General features: G+C 35.5%; 3 protein-coding genes across 8 annotated transcripts in view; 2 read left to right on the top strand and 1 right to left on the bottom strand.

The window, feature by feature from the left end:
- The first annotated feature begins 3,570 nt into the window (after positions 1–3,570).
- The window catches only part of LOC131437951 (ecdysteroid-phosphate phosphatase), a 28,276-nt gene continuing 7,169 nt past the window's right edge, over positions 3,571–24,677 (top strand). Inside the window, exons 1-8 of one of the 3 annotated variants that reach the window (XR_009230851.1) lie at positions 3,571–3,923; positions 3,981–4,417; positions 4,565–4,663; positions 4,918–5,090; positions 5,970–6,315; positions 6,375–6,690; positions 6,742–7,148; positions 7,211–8,999. Coding sequence is in view for 2 of the 3 variants with exons in the window: in XM_058607650.1 (XP_058463633.1) it covers positions 3,817–3,923; positions 3,981–4,417; positions 4,565–4,663; positions 4,918–5,090; positions 5,970–6,315; positions 6,375–6,690; positions 6,742–7,148; positions 7,211–7,449 (2,124 nt within the window). In the remaining variant the exon portion in view is untranslated. Of the gene's footprint in view, positions 3,924–3,980; positions 4,418–4,564; positions 4,664–4,917; positions 5,091–5,969; positions 6,316–6,374; positions 6,691–6,741; positions 7,149–7,210; positions 9,187–24,677 lie in introns of those variants that run through there. The other 2 variants (XM_058607650.1, XM_058607662.1) reach the window with 2 other exon arrangements.
- LOC131437980 (soma ferritin-like) lies at positions 15,935–17,284 on the bottom strand. 3 transcript variants are annotated; one of them, XM_058607700.1, is made up of 4 exons: positions 17,145–17,284; positions 16,860–17,058; positions 16,459–16,725; positions 15,935–16,386 (listed from the first exon to the last, which is right to left on the bottom strand). In XM_058607700.1, exons 2-4 carry the CDS (start codon positions 16,927–16,929, stop codon positions 16,058–16,060), a joined length of 666 nt encoding a protein of 221 aa, XP_058463683.1. In that variant the 5' UTR covers positions 16,930–17,058; positions 17,145–17,284; the 3' UTR covers positions 15,935–16,057. The 3 variants fall into 3 exon arrangements, with proteins under 3 accessions (XP_058463683.1, XP_058463699.1, XP_058463691.1); XM_058607716.1 differs by having other exon boundaries at positions 16,860–16,942; XM_058607708.1 differs by lacking the exon at positions 17,145–17,284 and having other exon boundaries at positions 16,860–17,138.
- Positions 17,434–19,953, top strand: LOC131437990 (ferritin heavy chain). Of its 2 annotated transcripts, none has more exons than XM_058607731.1 (5): positions 17,434–17,580; positions 17,754–17,872; positions 18,948–19,219; positions 19,282–19,410; positions 19,476–19,953. In XM_058607731.1, exons 2-5 carry the CDS (start codon positions 17,782–17,784, stop codon positions 19,617–19,619), a joined length of 636 nt encoding a protein of 211 aa, XP_058463714.1. In that variant the 5' UTR covers positions 17,434–17,580; positions 17,754–17,781; the 3' UTR covers positions 19,620–19,953. The 2 variants fall into 2 exon arrangements, with proteins under 2 accessions (XP_058463714.1, XP_058463705.1); XM_058607722.1 differs by having other exon boundaries at positions 17,529–17,692.

Raw genomic sequence — 24,677 nt, 5'->3', positions numbered from 1 at the left:
TTTTTTTTTTAAATCCAAAAATCCAGAATTTTACCCAAAAGAAAAAACAGCAAAGTTTTATCGCAATCCGTTAGAATCATTTGTTTTACAGTTTACGGTAGATGTTTGACAGTTCATCAACTGCCGAACGATCGGTAATCAATTCAATTACTGAACCGATTACCGAAAATTCGGTAAAAAATTGGCAGTTGAAAACTTGAATAACAAAAAAATATTTCATTTTGTTTAAATAAAAGACACGATTTTCCATTTAACTTTTCAGGGAAAAAACATATTGAGCCTTCCCAATGACCTAAATGAACATGCACATGTGGTTCGAACCATTTCGTCCAATACACAGTTTAACATACACCTCAACTATATGTTCCATTTCTATTGTATCATTGTTAGAGCAAAGTGAAGAAGACAACAAAAGTAGGAGCACGATCGTACCAACGTCTGGCAAAATATGCCAATACGTTTTAAGGTTGTCGCGATTGATGTAAATAGTGAAAAACTATCCGATGACGGTCGATATCGTACTCAATCGGTTCGATCATCGGCCTAATGCGGTTTGACAATATTCACTGGAATAGCACGCTATCGGGGTAACATCAGCCCGATAATATCGATAGCTGCCTTACACGAGACAATATTATTGTCAATACAAGGAGTATTGACAATACTTTTGATCGTGTAGTGGAAACTTCATTGGATTGACGAAAATATTGTCAAAAAATCAAAACTGCTCATCAATCCGACAATACTTTCTCTCCAGAGAAGAAACTGTCTAATATGTGCAATGAACTCTTCTCTCAATGTTTCAATGTTCAGTTGCTATATTTGAAGCTTCAAACGCTTGATTTGTTCGAAAAATGCGGACTCAAGTTACCAAGTCAATTGGATTGACGGTATTGACAATACTTTGGATTGACAATAATATTGTCACGTGTAAGGGCCGCTGATGTGTTTTTAAGTCGACGCAGTTGATACAAATGCTGCTAGATTCCTCATATATATATATATATATATATATATATATATATATATATATATATATATATATATATATATATATATATATATATATATATATATATATATATATATATATATATATATATATATATATATATATATATATATATATATATATATATATATATATATATATATATATATATACACTATTCAATTAATTGTAAACAAGCTTTTTACAATAGAATGTATAGGTTGTTAAGTATCGTAACAATTCAAATCATAAAATTTGCTCATACATGTTTTCTTGGAAAACAATGAAATGTACAGTTTGCATATTATTTGAAACACCACGTGTACAATAAATTCAATTGTAGAATCGGAGAAACAATATATTGAATCGTTGGAAATGAAAAAAATCTTGTCAAGATACAATAAACTGCATTGTAACCCGTATATCTAATTGTGAATCTATTGTTTATGCTGTAAAATCAAAAATCATTTATAAATTGTTTACAACATCATTTGTTCGAACGAAAACTCAATTTTCGCATGAGTAAAATCATTTTCCACCTCTGTTACTTTTGCAGCACTCAAAAATTCTATTTGAAACAATGGAAATTTTCAGTTCCGATTTCAACGTGTGTGAGAATGTCATGCTGATAATTTTTAAATGATTTTGTTCGTCACGTACATTACGAAATGTCGTTTGAAGGACCGAACAAATCCGCAAGCCTAACCAAATATGCGATATTATGACGAGAAATACCTGTTTACCGACTATTGATTTATTCCTCTAGTATTCAAAATAACCTCACCCGAACTGAAACAAAATTCGGATCTCGATATTGATCAACATATCATCAGGAAATACATTATCTTACATTTTAAAATGAGCAGCTCTTGTAACAGATCCTACAATTCAACAAAATAATTAAAATTATATGCGTTCCCCAAAGCAGCCTGCGTAAAATTCAATAGCCATCCCAAGAATAGTTAAAATTATGAAACTTAGATGGTGGGCTAGAACAAATTCAGCAGCTAGAAGTTTTATATGGAAGATCTATAATACAGGGTGATTTTTTAAGAGCTTGAGAACTTTTTTAAACAATAAAACGCATAAAATTTGCAAAATCTCATCGGTTCTTTATTTTAAACGTTAGATTGGTACATGACATTTACTTTTTGAAGATAATTTCATTTAAATGTTGACCGCGGCTGCGTCTTAGGTGGTCCATTCGGAAAATCCGCTTTTTTATCGACAAATTTTGTTCAGCGATGAGGCTCATTTCTGGTTGAATGGCTACGTAAATAAGCAAAATTGCCGCATTTGGAGTGAAGAGCAACCAGAAGCCGTTCAAGAACTGCCCATGCATCCCGAAAAATGCACTGTTTGGTGTGGTTTGTACGCTGGTGGAATCATTGGACCGTATTTTTTCAAAGATGCTGTTGGACGCAACGTTACAGTGAATGGCGATCGCTATCGTTCGATGCTAACAAACTTTTTGTTGCCAAAAATGGAAGAACTGAACTTGGTTGACATGTGGTTTCAACAAGATGGCGCTACATGCCACACAGCTCGCGATTCTATGGCCATTTTGAGGAAAAACTTCGGAGAACAATTCATCTCAAGAAATGGACCGGTAAGTTGGCCACCAAGATCATGCGATTTGACGCCTTTAGACTATTTTTTGTGGGGCTACGTCAAGTCTAAAGTCTACAGAAATAAGCCAGTAACTATTCCAGCTTTGGAAGACAACATTTCCGAAGAAATTCGGGCTATTCCGGCCGAAATGCTCGAAAAAGTTGCCCAAAATTGGACTTTCCGAATGGACCACCTAAGACGCAGCCGCGGTCAACATTTAAATGAAATTATCTTCAAAAAGTAAATGTCATGTACCAATCTAACGTTTAAAATAAAGAACCGATGAGATTTTGCAAATTTTATGCGTTTTATTGTTTAAAAAAGTTCTCAAGCTCTTAAAAAATCACCCTGTACAACTAAAACTGGAAAAAACGTATCCCCAGCAAGCCGTTCTATTTTTGTTTATTCGAACAGTTCTCCTGGCATATGCCTCCGTTCTATTTTTTCCCTATATTTGAAACACGAGTAAAACACTGCTGGGGCTGCCAGTAAATAAAAAATTCAAATTTTAAAACTGACATAAATTATGCATCTAGAACTAGAACACTATTGAATATGCCCTTAGGTAAAACTAGTTCTTCGTTAGATTGCCGATTGATATTTGGAAATTCCGACGAGGTTAATAAAACTGTTCTTTTTCATCAATATTGAAAATTCTAAGAACACTCATAAAAACTTGCAGTAAAATCAAGCTCAATGTACTAAACATACAAATATGCACAACAATGATGCGTATATGATCCCTTAATTGATAATCTGCAAAGTTAGTATCGAAATAGTTATCAATTTTTAAGAAACATACTTTCATTTTTTTTGCCAGTGTGCTACGATACTGAAATAAACTTGTCTAGATCAAATTTCATACGATGGAACGAGCCAAATGTACACCGGCCTGAAAAAATAAATCAAAACAATGCACTCACACAACTCTGCCCATACTCTGCGTAATTTAATGCATACATTATGTATGCGTGTCAAACGTCAGAAACAAAAATAAGCAGCCACTGCTGTCTACAATTTGTTATTATAAACACGCAATAATACTTTTCCGTTCATTCACTTCGATTGCACTTGAGTTCGATGATAAATATCACAAAAGCTCAAATGTGGTAAAACATCAAGAGAAAATCGCTTCTGGCGATCATTTTGATCAGCTTGCTGTGCTTGAAATTCAACCAAATCCGTCAGTGTAGCTGGTTTACATTCGAACGGAAATGGCGGCTTTGCCACCGCGTAAAAATCCTACGCCAACCAAAATCTCGAAGCAGCACCTTACTCCGCTTCAAATACTGCTTCAGATGGGATTTCCTAAACATCGGGCGTAAGTTTGCCGTGTTGGTGATTTAAAGTATATATTTAGCACCGTGTCTCATTGTAGCGAAAAAGCTCTAGCGGCCACTGGAAATCGCGGAGTGCAACTGGCATCTGATTGGTTGTTAGCGCATGTTAACGATCCCTCGTTGGATGAATGCTCTCCCAGGGAATATATTCTATATGCATGTCCCACCGGACCGTTTCTGCAACAGCTGCAAAGCTTCTGGGCACAGACACGGGAGCTATGCGGATGGAATGGAGCGCACAACTTTACACCTCACATAACACTGGTGTCGTTCTTCAAGGCACCGGACGAATGTGCACCTCAACTGTCAAAAGCGTTAAAAGAACTAATGACCTTACCTGGTGCTCATATCAACAGGCCAATTGCATTGGAACTGTACACCAGTCCGAATTTTCTGGGGTTTTTCGTAGTTGAAGATGATGCCAACTATCTGAAACGTTTGGCGCTTCAATACGTGAAGGAAGTGTCTCATTCAAGTGAGTTGGTCCTGATAGTATAGTTTGCTGAAACAAAGTCCTCAGTCATTAACTATAGACTAACCCTTAGATTACTCCTGGGTTTACAGAAACTGTTACTATTTAGCATATCATCTCTTTTTTCTACCTTTTCTGTATTCTTCTCAGTAATTAGCGACACCTATGAGCAGTTAGACGCGCTAGTTACCTGTTTCCCATGGTGCGGGGGAGTAACATCAGCCCGTTGTATACCGCGTAGCAGCCGATGTAAGCATAAACACTACAGTTTGACCGGAAGAACCGATCAGATCACCGGTGACGGAACAATATTCGCATTTCTATGATTTAGCTCCTACTACCGCTTATCCACTGTAGCAAATTGTTGAATTCCTTTACGTTAGTATGGCGTTTTTAATTGTTTCCAAATTTCGTAGCAAAAAGTTTTATCCAATGGTGTTGGATTTCATTCATTCTTCGTTTTGAAATCAGTGAACTACGAATAATAGTACAATATATTTTAGCAATTTCGTTGGAACCACATGTAAAATCGTTACATCTGACACTCGCATACCAGTTTCCACCTAACCAGTTCAACGCGTTAAAGCAGCTGGTAGAAAGTTTCGACACATCATTCGCCAGTGCCAATTGGGAACTACGGCTGTATTCACGTGATTCCAGATTATCAACAAAGCAGGTAATACGCCAACTGCCAGAAAGGAAATACCTGCTCCCTACTTTGTACATGAGTCAGAATCTTAATCTGATCCGAATGGGGCCAGGTTAGAAGTTCTATAATTCAGAACAAAAAATATATATTGAATGGTAGAATAGATCTTGTTGAGTACGTTGTCAAAACCAATTATTCTAACATCTTTTTCCTAAGGATTTGTCCAACATAAAACGTTGAGAAGACGTAAAGTTAGTGCTATTTGCACTTATGATGTTCACCGGAACGCAATGTCTGCTAACGCATTAGCATTCGATCAGTATCCACTTTTCAGACTATTGCTTCGCCATCAATTGTTCGTTGCCAACTAGCAGTTCAATCACCCCGATTCTGTAAACAAAGCCTTGGCATTACATTCCTGTAGTGGAATATGACCTTCTGTTTCAACAGACTTCGCAGCCGATTCAGAATGTACAGAACCATTGCATGGCTAGTGCCACGATTCTACTGACACTACCCCGATTCTGTATTTCGTTCGAATCGGATTGTTTCGATCGGATACGAAATTTGGCATTCTATAGCTCTATCGAGTTCAAGTCTTCTGAAGTATTACTCGATCGAATTAGAGAATACAAATTTCTACATTCGTTCGTCAAAATCCGATTCGATCGACATACAGAATAGGGGTGAATAGCTGTGCAATAGTCTGAAAAGTGGTTACTCAAATATATTAAGCTTTCTCTCTACTCAACAAGTTTAAGTTGAACTGCTAGGTGACAAAGATAGTTCAATTTGAACGTGTAATGCACTGATGATTTGAAGCCGAAACGAGAAAGAAAAATGAATTAAATAAACATGTTCAAGTTCACAATAACGAACAATTATGTATATAACCTCACCTATCAGGTACATAAAGTTCTCTATCCGCACACTCCCCGGGAACCGGATGAGTTGGAGTTACGCATCGGAGACTACATCTATCTCAGCCCGGAAGCTATCCAGAGCTCTAGTGATGGATGGGTAGAAGGAATATCCTGGCTCACTGGTACTAATGGTTACCTACCGGAAAATTACACCGAAAGAACGGCCGAATCTGACGCGTGGACAATGCATCGTACTGTGCCGCTATGTGACGTTTCACCGGATATCGATCTAGGATCCGATATAGTCGATGGACTACGGTTCGGTCAACAAACCGCGCCGCCTAATCGAACGGAAATGACCGAACATGATATTGAATCACAAGAAACTGGTATGTTTTGCATATGCAAGATTGTTCAATTCTACTTTTGTTTATATGTACAAAATCAGTTTCAGTCGCACCGAGCGAATTACCGCAGCTCAGCGGAACGCATCAAGATGGTGTCACGCAACAAAAGGAAGATGGAGTAGCACCAGAGAAAATATATCCAATGTCAATTGTTTCGACAGGAAGCAATTCGAATCAAGCTAATGAAATTGAAGAGATTCGACCGAGTCAGGAAGATGCATCTGGACGACGTATTTATGTACTTCGTCACGGAGAACGTGTTGATTTCACCTTTGGAACTTGGATCCCTTATTGTTTCGATGATACCGGAAACTATATAAGAAAAGATTTAAATATGCCAAAGTCATTACCTCAGAGGTAGGATGTTTACTTTTTCCACAAAGCGATTTTTGAGCATTGTTTTAACAGGAAAAGTTGCCTTTGGCAACGAGACTCTCCATTGACGAATATGGGACGATACCAAGGCCGCCTAACGGGAGAAGCCATGAAGGATGCCGGAGTTCGAATCGATCATGTGTATAGTTCACCTTCGTTCCGATGTATTCAAACAACCACTTCAATCCTAGAAGGACTTGGGTTGAAGGACAGCCATCCAATCCATGTGGAACCCGGACTGTTTGAGTGGTTAGCTTGGTATCAGGATGGTGTTCCTGAGTGGATGTCAAATAAGGAACTGATCGCTGCCGACTACAACATTGCGACGAACTATGATCCACTCTCCAAAATTGAAGACCTAAAAGAGCAACTGCTGGAAAATTTAGAAGAATTTTATCACAGGAATTCGGCGGTAACTGAACATTTAATTGAAAATACAAGTAATGCAATTACCCATACTGATACGAACGGATGATGTCTAGAATGAATTCACTACTTTTAGGTGGCAACATTTTAATTGTCGGTCATGCAACCACTTTGGATACTTGCACACGCCATATCGTGGGCGAAAAACTACGTTCGACAAACGATATGAGCAGGATCATGCAAAAAGTTCCTTATTGCAGTATGGCTGTGATCGAGTCGGAAAATGGTGACGATGGCTGGAAGTTGGTTGAGCCTCCTTGCGATCCTATCACCCACACCAATAACCACCGGTTCGATTGGAAAATTTTGCTTTGAAGCCGCAAAATTCTACACGCTTCATTACGCCCATGACAACTAATCGATCAGTAAATAATAGAAAGCAGACGTAAAATATTGTTAAACTTTTCATGCCACTTTTCTCACTTTCAAATGCCTGAGCTAGGACTTGTTTCAACGAACGGTCCGGGAAACTCAAATCGCTGTTAACGTAATTATATTCATATTATTTATAGTAATGGAATACTCATAAATGACTTATACATATTATATAGACAAAGCTTTACAATGTACGTTTAATACATTTTTAGCGTATTTTGCACCATTGTCGCTTAGTAACTTAAACATTAACTCTAGCAATACCAGAACAATAAGTATATGAAATTTGGTGATATAAATGTTGAAACTCCTAAAGAGACATTATGGACACTATCTTTAGTGTTAAGGTTTTAATTCATACATAATAAATTATTCACTCAAGATAACCTAATCATTCACGCATTTTAATTTTTCATAGTTTTATGAGCTATGAAACTAATGGTTTCAATTCCAGTTCATGTTCATTATTCATTAGTTCATTATTTTCTGCTTTTAGTTTTTCGATCAATCGGTGAATTGTTTGTTAAACATCAACGTTTTCAATTTTTTGTTCGTCCCCTTAACTGACACTATACCACAGACTAACAGACAGGACACTCAAATTAGATTCTTCAATCATTTTAACAGTCATTTCGAATATTCCTTTATCTGGGACAGTACTCACATGTGTCATGATGGCGCCACGTTACCCTATCAAAAACATCCTGTCTGTCATCTAGACTGTGTTTATTTTTTCATTTACCAACAGAGTTGCCATTCATACAGAATTTCCTATAATGTATTGATTTGTTTACGTCCATGCGAATTTCATGCAGGATACAGATTTAATACATATTGCCAAAACTATATACATAATTGTGCCTACTTCTCATCCTCCAACGGAATACAAAATCGAACGCGTTTTGTTACAATATTTACTTGCTTCTGGTCTGCCGCCACTTAATTTCGGGTGAAAACTACCAACACAATAAAAAAATAGTTTTGATGAACAACGTTGAGTCAAATAAATGGTTATCTTCGCAAAAAAGTTAAATGTATGATCAACGTAATCCAATAATTTATTGTGTTGATTCATTCTCAAATATGTTGATAAAATCAGGCATCCCTGCAAGCAGCTGATCGGTGTTGACAAACGAGGGGAAACCAACTAGTAAAAAAACTTGTACATAACACAAGGGGTGTACAGATAATAAATAGTTCGCGCAGTACAATATAGGTGGAACTAGTGCATCACGAAAAATTATTTTTAAAAGAATTTACTCATACTGTCATGTCTGTTAGTCTGTGACTATACAGGGTGCGCCATCTGAATATGTCCTAATAAACGTTGAATTACTCCGCCATTTTCAACCGATTTGACAGATAAACACAATTCTGACAAGTTCAAAGTAAGTTCCCAGGACGCGATGTCTAAAAGAAGAAAGGTGATTGGGGGTGGCCTCTTTGTTCTCCGGATTTTGACGGCACCAGACATTCTGTGTGGTTAACTGGTTACATAAAAAAAAAATAATACAGGGTTGTGTACAAGGCACAAATCGCTTAGGTTTATAAGAAATAAAATTGATACGGTTCATTTAAACTATAAACTTTGTTGTATCACAAATAAGATCATAGATGAAATGAATTCAAGCAGAATCGTATCAACATAGATATTGCCAATGAAATAAACTCTACTTTTGTATATGCAATAAATGATTAATTTCAAAAAAAAAATTCAGCTTGAACTTTTTTTTTCTCTGGCCTAGTCCAGAATTTTGAATCACATCAAAAAGAGATCATTGTTGATATTGAAGGGAGAAATTGGTTTGAAACAATCATATTCTACCTTGAAATTAACATAAATCAGATTTAAAAAAAACTTCATTTCTCTGCATGTACTATATCGATTTACAACTGTCACTTCGTGACTATAATAGTATTCGATAGAGGTCTCTACCGTCATAAGATTCATTTGAAAATTCTTCGAACAGCCACTGTTCCTAAACCAATTTATAGCATTATCTATTGTCAATAGCTTACGAAGTAAAGCATACATGAGGTATCAAACTTTCTTTATTTCGCCGTTCTTGATAAGATAGTGATTAACAACTGATAGCCTGCTGGTGCGGGTGATCGAGATCATTCGTAGTTTTCGGAAATGGGTTACCGCGTTCAGAGTGTTAGAAATGTGTCATCTAGTAATTATTTTCTTCGACACTCACTGACACTATGATATACCATGCACTCATTCGTTTTAACATCGCCAATCGCGACTGCGACACTGCAAAGTACTAAAAATAATACAGTACTATCACTGTCGATAACAGATCAAGTGGTTATAGCTTTACATCAACTGATTTGGTTTGGTGGTGTTATCAGTCATCATTCACAACAACTTTTAGTAAATGCTATTTAGTTCTAGAGGATTAAATTTAACGAAATTTTGCTGTGAAAGCTAATGCAGCCTTGGGTCACATGTTCCTTGCTTTTTCTTGTATGCATTCAACACAGTACTAAACATGTACACTTGGCTGTCAAATTTTTTTGACTTTGGTCTCAACAACACAAAATAGCTGTCTACTAATAACATAGATGTAAAATCACTAAAAACAATTAAATTCAACAGCAATATGTGTTGCCAACAGACGCTAATTTATTAGTAATTAATCATCAAGAACTGCAAATCAATGTGATTTTGCGCTTCTTGTTGTACTAAATTTTGCGACTGAATCGATCATTGTATAGCTAACCACGCTCATTAACTAGTAACTCCAAAAACGGATCCAAATAAAAGAAAATCGTCCTTATTCTGTACGTCGATCGATTCGAAATATTCCGTTCGAATGTGCAATTTCCATTCTGCATTTCGTTCGAGTTGGGTATGAACTCGAATATCATTTGTTCGAGTAGTTAAATTTTCGAACATTGCTCGATCGACTTGCGTACGTATTACTTCTGTTCGGTTTAGAATCGTTCTAATTTGTTTATACAAGTGTGAAGATTTCGTTTACTAAGAAATGACTAATATAAAAAGAACGTTTAAGTAGTGTTGACAGCTTTAATGGTTAGTGTTCGAAATTTCAAGTGTTCCCGAACGAAAATCGATCGAATCATACAAGTCGAACGAAATAAAGAATGCTAAATTCGAACTTGAACGAAAGTGTAGATTCGTTCGTATCACAAATCCGTCATTTCATTTGAATCAAAGTTTGTTAAATTTTTATTTGCATCTCATCCATCACTTCAGGAGACGAATGTCGAGAATCTTTGTGGCGGATGGAACCAATGTAGCCAGTCGACCATCAAGACCCATAAATGAGGCAATTCGATGAGTAAATGTTTAAATTTTACACATTATTGTTGAACACACGATGTTACGTTCAAGTGGAATTATCCATGCACTTAAAATTTATTGTATTTCATGATACTGGTTTCCGTGTGAGATATAAATACGTGCAGACATAGACACAGACATATTTATTTGAACACGCTGATAAAAACTAACAAACGGTCGTTTGTTTAGCTAATAGTGCAAGTTGAACTGAGGACAGTACTAGGACATAATTGTTCGAATTAATTTGTTAACCAGCGGCTGAAGGATGATCATGCACACGCACTGCAATAATTAACCCAAATTGCAGTGGAATTTTTAACCGGATCCCAAAAAATCTGCCAAACCATATTTGAGAGAAGTACTAAAATATTACACGTGCAAACATTTTGTGACCTCGACGAACCGAGTCGAATTTATCCATTTCTTTGAATCGTATTGTCTCGAAACCACTCGTTCACACAATTTAAAAACTACTGAAGTAATCGACACAAATCTTTTTTTTTTTTAATATTGTAAGATGTTTAATAGAGAAATGTATGAACATCTATTGAACAATTTTACAATCATGTTTTTTTTTAACTGGACAGCTAACAATTAGCGTCCCAACTAATCAAAAGTTCGGACAAAAGAGACCGATTTGGCTTAAGCAGATTACGAAATTAAAGTAATTTACCTCACAACTTCTAAGCTACTTCTAGAATACATTGTTCAGTTTCTATTCAGCGAGAAAGTTCACACAGAACTTGTTCTGCACTTCCAAGTTGCCGGAGTCTCACTCGGAACTTGTTGTATACTTCGAATTGTAAAAAAAATAACACGTCTTTTCTTACACAATGAGAAATTTCACGCGGAACTTGTTTTGTACTCTCAAGTTCTCAAAAGTTCCAAGCAGAGATCAATTCCATAAAGAGGTAGAGTTTTTGATAAACAGTTTTATAATTTTCCTAATTAGTATCTATGAACGAATATAATTGAATGTTTCACAAATCTTAGAAAAAATTACTTAATTATTAAAACGGCGAATAAAAAAATGAGTCAGATTCAACTGCATAATAAGCGCTCGTTGGATAAGGAATATTGAATATTGGTTGCATCATTTTTCGAAACCACGAAAAACCATGAATATCGAGCAACTTTTTCTGCCTTGTAACCATTAGATAGCAGCTTTCTATGTCACCACCGCTGTCAGGTCTAGCCGGGTGTGTTTCCTGCATAAAACCACGTAGAACCACAAATACTTTCAACGTGGTATCAATGATACACACGAAACCATTTGCACAGCAGAAGAAAATACGACTGCGTCATGGAAAAAAACCAACCATCTCATGGTTTTCTGCATACAAAATCATGGTTGGGTTCGGCTGCAAAACAAATACAACCATTGCAAGTGAGTAGGCATCGATCGATCCTAAATACAACAACCATGTTTTTCTGGTTTTTGTGGGACGGCGAATGCAATCGAACGACGTCTGGCAGAAGGTAGTGGAATGGGGCGGTTGGTGATAACAGCTGATGAGACAACGCAAAAACATACAACGCACAGACAACCCGAGAGTGCCATGGTTTCCTTAGTAGAAATGTTTGGTAAACAAGGGCAACGGAGAACCGAATATAATTGTGTTTGTGAGAGAGTTTGCGATTGCGTTGCAGCACTCATTAGATCACTTTGTGAGTTCCGATAGGATATAATCGTCAATGGTTTGAAAGAAAACTGTGATTTAGTATTTTGAATTTAAACATGATGATGATTCAAGTAAAACCTTTTAACTTAGTATATTGATTATCAAAATATTCAATATACTTTGGGATTAATAACGTCGAAATTCACTCATGAGAGATATGTCATTCAGACATGCCACTTTATATTTCTATAAATGGCGCATGCATTTCATAAGGTTACAATGAAATTTCAACGTTTGCATTTACGGAAACGATTTGTGGTTATACTGGATCTATATTTTTCTAATGCTTGTTTTATTGTTTTGAGATCTTCTACTGATTTGGCTTTTTTCGCGGCATACGAATTTTGCATTTCGAAAGTTAAAAAATTTTAAATCGCAAGTGAAATTCAGAATTTTATGGATTATTTCAATTTGTTCAAGTCACAAATTCGAGGTACACGCTTATAAATAGTTACTCAAAAATGAGTAAGATCTCACTCATCTACAGAAAAAGTGGAACAACTCTAATTTAGAGTAACTCCAAAGTTACTCAAATTTGAGTTCTTCCACTGGAAACGATATTTGGATAAAATCTACTCATTTACTGAGTAATACTTAATTTGTACGTGTTCCAAAAATAGAGTAGCTATCACTCAAATTTTGAGTGAAATTTTATTTCACATATACCAAATTTGCAAAAAAATTGCTCCTTTTCTGAGTGTATTGTATTAAAATATTAAGTAATTGAACTCAATACTATATCAAGTGGTGGTCGCTTGGAGTTGTGTGTCAATCGCAAATTAACATACATGTCAGTTATGCTCAGGCACCAATCATACACTTATTCCTAATAAATGACATTTCAGCATATTCGTTTCCATTCTAAAGCACAACACGGAGTTTATCATTCCGGTTTTTGCAGACGCAACACCGTTTGTGTTAAGCGACTCACCCTCGAAACACGCGATATCACTAACAAAAAATACAACCTGTTGCTACAAATGGTTATTACAACTTTTAGACTGATCTTGCGAATAGTGACAATAAAACGAGTTCTTGCGTTAAACTCAAATTTAGAGTAGAAGTTACTCAATATCATTGATGATAACTACTCAATTTTTGACGTTTCCATGTATCATTTGAAAATGAGTAACTAGTACTCAAACTCTGAGTAACTTTTTCTAAGCGTGTAGGGTATTGCTGACATCTGATCGTTTTTAACTATTCACTATACGAACTAAAGTTGAAAGAAAAACAAAAAGCTCTAATAAATTCGAACTTTGGTTTGGGGGATTATACATTATTGTCGCTTTCGTTTGAGAAAACTGAAACTGATCCAGGGTAGTTTCATCAAACAAACACTTTTTACGAAACTGTGTTGATTTCACACTTAGCAACGAGGGTTTTAGCAAACCTGATATAACAACCAGGTTCGAAACTAACTCGATTTTCAGTTCAACAACGTTGAAAAAAGCAAAGTCTTGGTATTACATTCCTGTAGTGGAATTTGACCTTCTGTTTCAACAGACTTCGCAGCCGATTCAGTGTACAGAACCTACGATTCTACTGACACTACGAATCCTTCCAGGTCGGGGCTCGAACATACGACAACTGGTTCGTTAGACTAATGCCCTATGCATTGAACCGCCAACCCGGTACAACAACGTTGAAACTAGGTTCGAAACTGGCTTCAAATAAACGATTTGACAGCAGTTAGAGTGGAAACTGGATTAGGTTTGGCATCAAGCGAAAACGACACATGTTTCCTGCGGATTGACTAATTAGAGTTGATTAGGAACTGGTGTTATAAACATTATCTATTGAACGATATAATAGTTATGACTGCAGCCAGACCTCATTTTCATCGGTAAAACGAGGATTAACGCATATGTAATGAATTACGCTCGTATCCGTACTGTATACTACGGTAGTACTGTATTTTCGAACCAAATACTGTGTAGTTTTTCTGTCTGAAATGTTCTGAATTTTCCTATTGAAATGGGAAAATTTACCATTGAAATTGAAATGTTCTGAATTTTTTTAAATAAATACAAAATTTTACTTCTTTGATGTATCAAATTACAATTTACTACAAACAAAACATCAGGGAGAACAATGACAACATGTAGCAAAAATAAATACATACAAACAGAGCCACAACTGTTGTTCATGACAACTGGACGAATGGAGATTTCAAAGAGATTCGTCTGTTTCTCTCCGATTCATTATGGCCTTTTCGTTGTCTTCTTCAAAACGCGTCACAAAACATTTTTTGATTTTAAACAACAGAAAAATGTCTTCACCAAAAGAAAGAACACACTAAATCGAGCCAAAATTGCGTGAATGGCTCACCAAAAGAAAGAACACACTAGATCGAGCTACAAAATGCCAAAATGTCGTATTCGATCGAAACAAACCGATTTGAACGAAATACAGAATCGAGGTGATTAAAATTAGCATCTAGACCGAAATACGACGGCAAATCTTTTCAATTTTGTCAACTTAACAGATCTCAATAATATTTTTACTTAATTATTATGAAAATGTGTTAATTTTCAATACAAGAAAAATCGAGGATAAATCGACACATGGAAAAACACTACTCAAGGAACACCTAAAATCCTCGCATTCAATTCTTTCAAATATTAATTTCATTGCATTTCATGTGATGATAGTTTACTAGACTCTATAGACGTATGATTTTACCTGCCGTTTATACTATTCTGTGGGCCTTACTTATAAATAAATAATCGAAGAGCTATAGATTTGACTATATAATTGAACACAAAAAAATGGCAAAGCAAAAGTATAATGAAAACTCAATCCATACAAAATGCATTTACTCTCAAACTGATTTTATACTTACTCATTTGCAAACATAGCAGAGTATTAGTTGTATCGTTAAGATTAAATCCCATGTTAATCAAACAAGTTATCGGATTAATTGTGTGGATTAAAATTTAAGCATTTATATTGTAAAAGATGACGACGAGAGCTCTGATGCCGATCAATGAAAGATGCTATAGGACAGAACTATACAGAAATACTAAAGGACACAAACAATTGAATCAAAAATCAAAATCTCTTATCAACAATTTTTTATTCAAATGAAAATCCCTTGCAAAAAATTCTAATCCCGCATGAGACATTAATGATGTTGAATTACATTCAAATATACTTAAATCACTCATTAATATAGATAGAATATATCACACATGATTGCAATCTGGCGGGTCTTGTATTGCAGCACAGACAAACCGAATCGTAGGAGTCAGACTACTTCAATAGCATCAATTGAGATAATCGTGGTACGTATTACTGATAACTCTTGCGTGAATGGCTTATCGCGCACTCACAAAGTAAACTGATTAATACATTATTGCTGCTGTTCTCAGTTTATAGCTGTTCTCTATTAAAAAAAAATTTCTATTAATAAAATACTGCACTAAGGTTAATTTCAAAAATGATTTATTGATAGCCGTCACGAACGTACATGATATTAAACTCAATTACATATCGAAATGTTGAATTCCTACTGCGAAACAAATTACTCAAAGATCTTAAATGATTCTGTTCATTCAACCGTATCCAGATATTCATCAAACATATGGATACCCATGTCTCTAGTTTCTGGCTCGGCGATTATGCTGTGTAAATTATGGATGTATCCAGTCAACTGGCGAATCACTCCACTTTGGTATTCAATGATTTCCTCATCCAAATAGTGGGCAACATCTGGATCGTAAGCCACTCCCTTATCGTGAGCATGTGAAATCTTCTTGTGGATACGGTGGCTCTCATCAGCCAGAATTTTCTCGTAGCCCAGTGCCAGTTTGAGTGAGGACAATTCATCACTGTCGACCAAGCTAGCCTTCCCAAGTTTTCCTTCGTTTAGTTTTCCAACTATTGAAACATATCAGAATAACAATAAATTAATGCAGGGTATGATTATAATTATTGAAAAGGGAGTATTACCAACATGCTGAGCACCATCCAATGATACGGATAGACCACGTTTACTCTGATACTTAATTAGCCCGATGGTGTCCTCCCAAGCTTTATCCGAGATTTTGCGATACAATTTTTCGAAGCCAGGACGATTCAAATCGTATTTGTCGAATGTTGATGCAAGAAGCAAGAAGTCATAGGATTTCTCCAATTGCTGGTTAGTGAATATTTGAAGATCATCTTTGATATGATTAACAGCCGAAAATTGTGCGGTAAAACTGGATATATCGGTTGCTAGGAAAACATGGTCAATATTAGGTCGGTTTACCCCATGAGTACTGAGCTTCTATCGCTTGAGTTCAACTTCCTTCTCATTTACAAGGACGATCCACTCAATACTATTGTTTGAATATATTATAAAGGCTTACCATTATAGTCATCAGCTCGGACTGAAAGCAAGCCGGCCACAAAGGCAACAGTTAGCAGGATGAATTTCATGATTTTATTTTCACTAAAATTTCAAATAGGGAAAAGTTTCACTAACAATCTCAATCAATACACTGACACGTAACACTGGTTTGACACGCAATTTTGTGAATCTTCTTGATCCGACAAAATCAGTGTGAGCTGGAACACGTAGAAATTAAAAATTACTCATATGCTATTTGATTCTACAGTACCAATCTAATTTCAAGCGAACTCGGTCAACTTACGTCTCTCTTATTCGAATTTCCGATCTGTTATGAAGGCACTCGCTGTCGTTAGATAGGGTTTTGTCGACGGAATTATTATAAATACAACTTGGAACATTCTGGTTTACATGCTGGTGTTGGTGAGTGCGTCAACCATATTCTGTTTATTGCCCTATAGGCCGTGTGCATGTGGTGCACTGCAGATGGTTCGTTATCAACCACGGCAAAAATGGTTGCGAAGTTGACTCAATCAGGAACTTCGAACGGTTGAAGGTTCGTGCGCAAAACTATTTTTTTTTCTAGAAAACCATCCTCTGTGACTGGGTGAGTTATCAACACTCACACTAACACAATCGTAGATTATCAAGAGTTCCCTCGTGTGCCGATAAATGACCCATCAGAAATCTCAAATTGACTCAGACAAAAACTGGACACCATAGAAAGTGGATGTAAGGAAGTGAGTTCTAATTTATTCTATTCAGTCACAATCCCGTCGTACCTTCTGTACCAGTGTGTATAAAGGTTGACATCGCTAGTGAAGCCGCAGTATAAAAATTAAAGTCTAGCTTGTGAGTGCGTTTGCTGTGCGAATCAATTCTAAATAGTGATTATTCTGCGTTTATTTTGCAGATTATCAAATCATAAACAGTGAAAAGAAATGATGAAGTCGATATTCTTCGGAGTCGTAGCCATCGCAGTGGCATTTTTATCCTTCTACCAGGACACGGCACAAGCCCAGGAACAGACAGGTGAGCGATTAGTGTGGAATCTAGACTCAAATGAAGGTCGTACGTATTCATTTTTTCTATTTCGTCGTATATTTCTATCGGAATATTTTGTTATTGGAAATGGCATAATCATCGATCGAATGAAATGTCTCTCCCGTGAATTACTCACACTTTCGTTTGACAAAGAGTTCTTTGTCTCAGCCCTTGAGTGCATTTCACACTAGTATTGAGTGAATGGTTTGAGTGACTAAAGGGTAAAACATAACGAACGCGGTAGTTTGCTTTAGTGTGTCATAGTATGTTTGAATTGCGAATTATTCACAAAAGAAGTGCAAAAAGAGACCTACCATCGTTCGACGAACCGGTATTGCATTATGAACTAATTCTGAGACTAATTGAATGGAAGCATAATTTTAGGCACTACATGATCTATATTCCTCATTGAAGACGATTCAACGAGCGCATGGCTTTTTTTTGTGGCTAACACGTTTTGATTACGTTCGCTTTCACTTTGTTTGGTGTTGGTTCAAATGAAACATCGTTTCAATTCAAATTTTCTACTTTTTTTTTGTTATTCAGCAGCTCAATCTAAAATGTTTAGGGCAAATGATTAAAATATAAGATTATTCAATCTACCGTTTAGACAAGTTTTTCATTACACATGGTTTCCATAGATCGATATCGCAATTTGAAATCTACGTGAAATGCTTTATCATAATTTTATTTGCACTTGGAATTACAACAACTATGACATACGCTAACGTGACAAGATAAGGTTCCAACAGCTGTCGATGACATCTACAAAAGAAGCTTTTATTTCTTTATTTAGTATTGATAAGCTTAATACGAGCTTAGCGACAAGATTTGATTATTGATCATCTCAAAAACTATGTCAATGACGAGTTGATACTGTTGCATTGTTACAGTTGGAATTGTAAGTGCCTATACTACCGTTCATCGCATAAATGTCCCATATATCTAAAGGAAAGTATGCGTTGAACGGCAGTATAATACTTTGATAACTCACGGTCTCCAGAACACCGCCTTTTATATGTATGCAACGTGGTCTAATTAGCAGTTTTCTTTCTGTCTATAGGTGCGTCATCTCCCGCTGACTACAAATGGAACGGCATTGATGACCAGTGCCTTCGGGCGTTGCACGGTCAAATCAACAAGGAATTCGATGCCTCCATCGTCTACATGAAATTTGCCGCCTACTTCGCTCAGGAAAGAATAAACCTTCCAGGTTTTGAGAAATTCTTTTTCAAAGCCGCCGGCGAAGAACGTGAACATGGAATCAAACTGATCGAGTACGCACTGATGCGTGGTCAAGGACCTATCGACAAGTCCAGCTTCAAACTTGATTACGTAAGTGATCGGGATTTGCCATAGAATGGATCATTATTGTTCTTATAATCTATTGTTAACAGAGCTTCCAAGTCCCTCCCGGAACTGATGGAGAATCATCTCTGCGTGCTGCTCTGAAGAAGGAAGAAGAAGTGACACACAGTATTCGACAAGTTATCAAGGCGTGCGAAGAAGGCTCCAACGATTTCCACGTAAGCTATTCGATTTCCAAAAATTGTGCCAAAAAATCAATAAAATAACATTTTACGTTCCACAGTTGGCTGACTACCTGACCGGTGAATATCTGGATGAACAACACAAGGGACAGCGCGAACTGGCCGAGAAAATCTCCACACTCAGCAAGATGAAGAAGAGTGCACCCAAACTGGGAGAGTTCCTGTTCGACAAACAGCACATGTAAATGCAAATTGCTGCATGTTAATGACAGTGAACTTCGTTTCCAGTTCGAGTTTCAATCCAATTTGTGTTACTTGTAGTTCTAGAATTTGAACCGTGATTTACTGAAATAAAATTACTCGTACAACGGAAATCATTCTATTTCGTTCTGTTTGTACTAGAGTTATCCGCAAAATACTGATGTGCTAATGCATTTGGATGCTAGTATAGATTTAAGAACCGCATGATGTGTGCTCAAAATACTGTTAGATGCATCCATAGACTAATAGTAAGTTGCTGTAATTTTGAGTATGAGATATGAGAATAAAATTTGAGTTGCATACGGTTTTATATTTGAATCAATCATTCCTTATTTCGGAACGCTTCAATCATGACCCCTATTTCTAACATCAGTTTGAGTTGATGTAGTCACCCCAATACTACATTTCGGTGGTATGTAAAATTTTCGTTCATATATTGTACGGTTTCGGACTCGAACATTCTTCGTTAGCTACAATCATTCTATTGTCGTTTGAAATAACATAATTTTTCTCTTGTGCTTCAATCTCAGTTTGCTACTTAACACATCACTCAATGAGTCCTGTGACTGACACACAGATGGCGCTATTATTGTCAAATCCATATCTCGGTAAATTTTTCAAAAGGGCGTATAAGCAAGTGACAGTTTCTTTTTGTTTACTTTTCACTTCTATTAATTACCAAGCGATTTCCACGTTTATCACTCAACTCTTTGCATGAAATGATACCCGAAACTTTCGACTTTCAAACAGAATAGTGATATCAAAGAAAATCTTTTTAATCACATCACAATAATCGAAAGAGAGAGTGATTAAAGAGAAACTGTCACTTGCTTATACGCCCTTTTTAAAAATTAACCGAGATATGACGTTTATGAAGGAACAACTTTCAAAAGACTATTAGGCTCTCTGACAGCTCACTTACAACCACAAATGCAAATGAGATTGGTTTGTTTTCATCAGGAAACGCATGCATTAAACACGATTCAGACGATCAATCAACTTCCGTCGACGTCCAGATTATTTTTATTAATTTTTTTAGCCGAATATTGCTCACGTAACCGACGTTAAAATTTTCCGTGAACTTGACGTAGTGTCCTTTCATATGAATTGCTTACAATTAATGTTGTTGTTCCGTAATCGTTCCATGCAGGCGATAGTCGCTTCATGCTGCGTGTGAATCGCTTTTACATATTGTTTTGTTTTCATCAGGAAAAGTGTAGGCCACCCATTTTTCAGTAGGGCCGCCGTTCATTTTTCACCGAGCATAGAAACCCCAATGGCCCTTATTACAGTTCTTACTTCCACTTCCACTTTCACTTCACTCACATGTCACTTAACTTGATTTTACCTCACTAATTAACAGGGTCTGAGTGTTTAGTAGAATATATATAATAGTATAAAGATTTTTTAACACCATTGAATTCTACTATAACTTATAGTAGAATTCAATGGTGTTAAAAAATCTTTATAATTGATTTTACCTATTACACGCAGAGAAATTGGGCTTGTTTAAAATAACAAAACAGTCAGTAGATTTTAAGATATGATTTCTGTTGATTTCAAGCTAGAATAGATTGTTTTGAACTAATTTCTCTCTTCTATATTAACAATTATATCTATTTGATTTGAAGACAAATTCTCATCCTTACTATCGAAAAACTGTTTTGTTTCGACAGATTTTACCTGGCAACTAAGTTTATTGTTTGAATTAACCGTATCAGTTTTGTTTATTATAAGTCAGACAATTTTGCTCCCGTGGATGATCAAAAAAGATTGCACGTGTTATAGAAGGAAAAATTCAAGTGTTTCTTTCATTTCCTTGGGTTATTTTAACAGTTGAAGTATATGTATGGATAATAGAAAATATTACTAAACTTGCATTACATTACATAACACGTTTTTTACAGAATATTTTTGATGCAGGAATTCTATCTTGACCACATTAATGGAGCACCGAATCATTGATTGTTACATGTGAAAAATTTGATCGTCCCACGACAAAAGGGCCCAACAGCTATTGAAAGCAATTAACAATTTGAAAATTGATAAAAATCGAAATAAAATTAGTTTAAAAAATTACCATGAAAATTAGTTTGAAAGAAATCTTTATTTAAGAATAATGACAAACAAAAATGTATGATTTTAACAAACAAAAGCGTTTGTTGAAATACTAATTGTTTTAGGTTTGAATCTTATCGTTCATTTCAACTTAGTTTATAAATTCAAAGAACTAATAATATTATCGTTATCTAAAGCTAGTTCATTTTAAACTAATTTTGATAGCTAAATTTACCACGATATTGTTTGTCAAGAAATTGACAAGAATGCGCAAGTAAAATATTTGTTATTTTTAACAAAGTATTTCTTGAAACGATCAGATTTTCTTTTGTCACTATAACAACAAAATAAATCGTTGCGTGAAATCAAAATTTAGTTATTTTTACAATATTTTTCTCTGCTTGTACCAGTATCACGCTCAATAAAGTAATCACTATATTAAAAAAAAAAACCTTTTTTCCAACAAAATTTTGTTGATTTGATATTCATAATAACAACAGGCTCATCTAAATAATTACTTTTTTCTCTGAAGCAACTTTTGTGATAAAAAGCTACCTTCACCTCACTTGATTTTCACCGTGAAGTGATACCGATAATAAAGTAACAATCACTTCACTTGGTTTTCACCGTGTAGTGACACCCGTAATAAGGGCCTATGTGTGGAATTTAATGGCATTTCGATTAGTCAGTAAAAAGACAGACATTTAAGTGAAGCTACAACACAATTTCTTGAGTAAATTTACTATTACTTGTACAAACGCAAAGAAATCGAAATCATTAGAGTATTTGATTTTCATTTTTGCTCGCTAAAAAGCGATATTTTTGCCACTGTCAGTTCAACAGTTTGACTAAACTTTTTTAAATCTGCCTAAAAATTTACCCTGACATTCCTGTGAACGGCATATGGCAACTGTACTAATATTAGAGTATGAGTAAAAAGTTCCTGTCAAAATTATTAGTGTCTAAATATGTTATTATTGGTTTGCTGAATTTAAATGTGGTCCTACAGACACCGATGATGGCGAACGTTCTGGTCGTCCAATACTCTAGAAAACATCTAATCGTAAATGGAAATTGCGTGAGATAGCTGAGGCCGTAAAGTTATCAGAAGCCAGTGTGTTTACAATTACGTATGAACATTTGACCATGAAAAAACAGTGTTTGGTCATGTTTCCAAGTAATAAATCAGATTTTTGCGTCGATATGTCACAATGGACGAAACATGGATCCATTACCTCACTCCTGAATCAAAATGATCATCATCTGAGTGTACTGCAGCCGGTGAATCACGTCCGGATCGACCAAAAGCAGCAGGGAAGGTTATGGCTTCAATATTTTGGGATGCACGTGGTACAATCTTCATCGACTATTTTGAGAAAGGAAAACAATCAATAGCGAATACTACATAGCGTTGATAGATCATTCAGGAATTAACCTTATTCTGTGCTAGGGCACATAACCAATAACACACTTGTAATAAGCACCAAAGTGCTAAGTATTTCCTGATGTGCCGAACGATAACAAGTTTCGGCTAATACTGTCCGATTCAGATTAGGGCACATAACAAATTTCACTATCTTTACGTTTCGTCTTAGACTCGTCAGTGCAGAGCAGTTCAAATTGAGCTGCTTAGTGCAAACACAAACATGACCATCATAAATAACTTTGAATTTCTTCTGTGGAAATTGACCATTTTATTTCAACAGCCTCCGCAACCGATTCTTAATGTACAGAATCATTGCATGGCTAATACTGTGATCCTATCGACACTACATACAGAGAAAATGGAACTTGAAATAACAAAACGGGTAATAATGTTGTCAATTTGATTTGTGTTAACTTCAAGCTAGACTATGATTGTTTTAAACAATGATCTCTGTTTGATGTGAATCAAAATTTAGGTCTAGCCAAACGAAAAAATTAGTTTCATAGCTGATTTCATTGTTGAAATAAATTGCCTGATTATTGCTTATCAACAAAAGTTGAGTTGATTTTATCGGTAATATCTATGTTGATTTAATTTCTATCTCTATCTTTACCGGACTGCAAATGTACCGGTACCGAATCATTAGATACTATAAAAAGTAATATACCAAGACTTGATTGTTGTATGTAAATAATTGGGATTTTACAAATGTAAGGAATTGGAATTGCTTAAAAAGATATAAATCGAAGAAAAATGTTAGAAAAACAACCCTCCAAATTATTTCGAAAAAAAACAAAGTATATGATATTAACAAACAAAAACGTGAATAACCGCATTAATTTCAACTGCCATGTGTATAAATCCAAAGCACTACATTACGTTTATCTAAAGTTAGTTAATTTTAATTTGATTTTTAAATTAAATTTAACATAAAATTGTTTGCCAAGAGATTGGCAGACAAATAAAATATTTGTTATTTTTTTTCAACATATTAAAACAAACTAATCCAACTGATAAAATCAAATATCTATCATTCAGGGGTTAGCCAAATTTTGTGCTAGGGCACATAAATAATAATCAAATATCTAGTTTTGTAGTTTCAAGCAACAACATTTGCTATTACAACCCAGATTTTCTTTTGTCATCAGCTTGACTGAATACTGTATACGATTCTGATAGGAAATTATGCATCTTTTTGTGTAACACACTTCAAACAAATACAAATTTAATTTGTATTTGCTTCAAGTGCGATCGCTTGTACAATAGTAATGAAGTTAATATTAACGGTATTAAGTGTGTAAACTAGACTTCTATGCCTTAGAACAGGGTACAAATTATGTTTATGTTCAGCGATTGTTACCAACTAAATAAACAAACTAATTGAATTTCCATGGAGAAAAGAACAAATCAGTTGTTTTTCAAAGAAGGACGTATCTTACAAAAGTAAACAAATCGAGGTTCTCTCTCCTACCAATAAATGCTTCAAAATCCTACAATTTTGTCTAAAAATTCGTATTCTACAAAAATCTCAATCTTGGTAATACCAAGAACTATAAAA

The sequence above is a fragment of the Malaya genurostris genome, chromosome 1, assembly GCF_030247185.1.
Source record: "Malaya genurostris strain Urasoe2022 chromosome 1, Malgen_1.1, whole genome shotgun sequence".
NCBI lineage: Eukaryota > Metazoa > Arthropoda > Insecta > Diptera > Culicidae > Malaya > Malaya genurostris.
This window is presented reverse-complemented; position numbering and strand designations above follow the sequence as displayed.